This window comes from Gadus macrocephalus, chromosome 21 (genome assembly GCF_031168955.1).
Source record: "Gadus macrocephalus chromosome 21, ASM3116895v1".
Lineage (NCBI taxonomy): Eukaryota > Metazoa > Chordata > Actinopteri > Gadiformes > Gadidae > Gadus > Gadus macrocephalus.
The window spans coordinates 10,880,849-10,883,348 of record NC_082402.1 but is presented as its reverse complement, the minus strand read 5'-3'; the positions used below and the strand labels follow the sequence as shown (position 1 = coordinate 10,883,348).

General features: G+C 49.6%; 2 protein-coding genes across 3 annotated transcripts in view; both read right to left on the bottom strand.

Moving 5' to 3' along the window:
• LOC132450384 (nesprin-2-like) overlaps nt 1-1,312 on the bottom strand; it is an 18,805-nt gene extending 17,493 nt beyond the window's left edge. For both annotated transcript variants that reach the window (XM_060042476.1, XM_060042477.1), the window contains exon 1: nt 1,049-1,312. In XM_060042476.1, coding sequence (XP_059898459.1) covers nt 1,049-1,297 — 249 coding nt within the window. In that variant the 5' untranslated portion in view covers nt 1,298-1,312. The remainder of the gene's footprint in view (nt 1-1,048) is intronic.
• Nucleotides 1,313-1,358: 46 nt separating this feature from the next.
• Nucleotides 1,359-2,500, bottom strand: part of LOC132450342 (uncharacterized) — a 35,316-nt gene continuing 34,174 nt past the window's right edge. The window contains exon 46 of the mRNA XM_060042428.1: nt 1,359-1,458. Within this exon, the coding sequence (XP_059898411.1) occupies nt 1,359-1,458 (100 nt within the window). The remainder of the gene's footprint in view (nt 1,459-2,500) is intronic.

Below are 2,500 nucleotides of genomic sequence, written 5' to 3'. Positions count from 1 at the left end.
CAAGGACACCTCGACACTCAGCTAGGAGAAGCTGGGGATCGAACCAACAACCTTGAGGTTACCAGCCAACCCGCTCTCGACCGGAGCTACTGCCGCCGTAAAGTGGGTCCACAGAGCTTGGAATAAAGCAGGAGTGTTTTCTGTTTCTTTTTCTTGAAATACAAATGAGGATATGTTGGTATTTTTGGACTTTTCCAAAACACAGCACTTCAAAGCACTTTACGGTGGGGCTGTGTGAAAAGGCAGTGGGAGGGAGGGAAGCTTTCAGAATAATGCAGGCCATTGTGGAGGGCCTTCATCTGCTCCCAGTGCGCGTTCTTAAACAGAAAAACATGAGCGCCCAAACCAATAATTGGCTACTTCTGTGTGGTGCTGAACATAGGTCACAATGTGCTGGTCCCGCACAAAAGCCGCTCTGTCGTCAGGAGGAAACCGTTTGGACACCAACAGAAGGATGGACAAAGGGGATGGATGACGTGGATAACACTGTGCACGTCAGGCCACTCACATATTGGGCCTTGAATAGGCTCATTAAGTATGAAAATGTTGACCTAATTGCTTGACTGGATACGAGAATATTAATATTACTGTATATGCCTTGTGAAAAGCCTGCTGATAATAATCACGATGCAAAATTGCTCTGGTTGAATCCAATAATGCTCCATAAACCGAGCAGGACCCCCACCTTGCAAACGGGCAGATTTCCGCCTTTGGATCCAAACAGATATTTCTCGATGTTTTTAAAAGGCTGATTATGGTTCCATGTCGACGCAATGCAAGGACCACGTAGACGCTTCAACGCAGCCGTGAACCTTTTTGGTTCTGGGTCGGGTTTTAGTGAGCAGACCAATCACAGCGCTGACGCAAGGCCACCATTTTTTGGGAGGCGCACGACAAGCCCTTGCGGTGGACGCAAGGAGGGTCCTCAAGGACTCAATGGGTCCGTAAACCCCCTTGCGTTGCGTCGACGAGGAACCATAATAAGCCCTTAAGTGTGCGCAGGTGCTTTCCTCCTCTTTGTGGGCCGGAAGTGATTGAGACGGCTTACCTTCTTGAGCTTCTCCACCATCTCCTGGATGCCCACCTCCCCGTCGTGGTGGAGCACCTTGCCCTCCATGCCCGTCAGCCAGTCACACAGCTCCTTGTTCTTGTCGTTGAAGAGGGTCCAGGCGTCCAGGCGGTCCGTGATCTCCTGCCTGCGCGACGACACCTGGTGGAGGGTCAGAGGGAGGGGGGGCCAAGTTGATGAACCAAACGAGGCATTGTGGAGGCTCATGGTCGGGTTTCTCTTCCTCATGGTCTCAGAGTTTCAACAACAAAGCAACATGTGGAAATCGTATGGGGTAGCGAAAGCAGATTTAGACGTTTATTGCGTAGGTGTGGATGATGGCTGGTTTCAGCCGCCCCACCTGGCCGAGGCAGACTGAGTGGACTCTGGGGCTGGGTGTGGCTGCACACCTGTTGTGCATCGAGGGATCAATGTACACAGGTTCAACCTGCCATCACAAACACTAACCCTAACCCTAACCCTGCATGGCCACATGGAGCACCATCCTCATGTATCATGGTCTGCAAACCTTCCAATCGGATCCAAACATCACCACCCTGCGAGTCTGGAGAAGCCCAGTAAAAGTCACCTAGGTGCCGCGTAGCATGGACCTTGCTACACATATGTAATATCTATAGATACATAGATATATAGGGATTTATGCCAAGCCTTCCCTGTATTTTAGGAAAAGGTAATAAAGAGAGCATCATAAATCCATTATCTCCATGTCCATCTTTTAATCTCCATTGCATGATCAACTAGATGGACTGTTGGCGTATGGGGTGTTATTCCAACGAGGGGAGCCGGCTCAGTTCTCCCAGCGACAGCCTAATGACTGCCGATGCACCACCCCGTGGGTCAGAGGGTTTAGTGGGACAACATTGGCTTTGTCAGAGGCGGCCGTATTTTACTGTTCTGTGGCATTTATTTGCGTTTCATGAAGCCCGCTGTGTGTGTGTGTGTGTGTGTTTTAAAATGTAACGCTGCCACCCTTTTTTTTTTTAAGGGGGAGTGGTGGGGGGAAACATGTGTGTGTTCGGGGTCCATTGTGGCGGCGAGGGCTGGTACTCCTCTCCACAACAATAGAGTGTGTCCTCAGTGAACCTTTAGCCACAGCCATCTGTTCCCCGGGCCCATTCCTCTGGCCGGCTGCCCCCCCCCCTCCCCCCCCCCCCCGCAATATGCAACCTGTTAGCTAAACGGAGAGATGCAGGGGGGTTTTGATTTTCGAATGACGGACTCACCCAAACCACAAAAAGCTAATGAATGGTAGCCGGACATTCATTTAATTAATCGGGTGTAGCCCAAAAACTTTTTTTACTGATATATTCAAATGTTAACGATGTTAACGTTATCTATTTGTGTATGTCTTTTCAAGAATACATTTATTTACCTTATTTTACTGCATTGAGATTGGGAACTTAGCTCATTTGGGTTCCGTTCGCTCTGTTT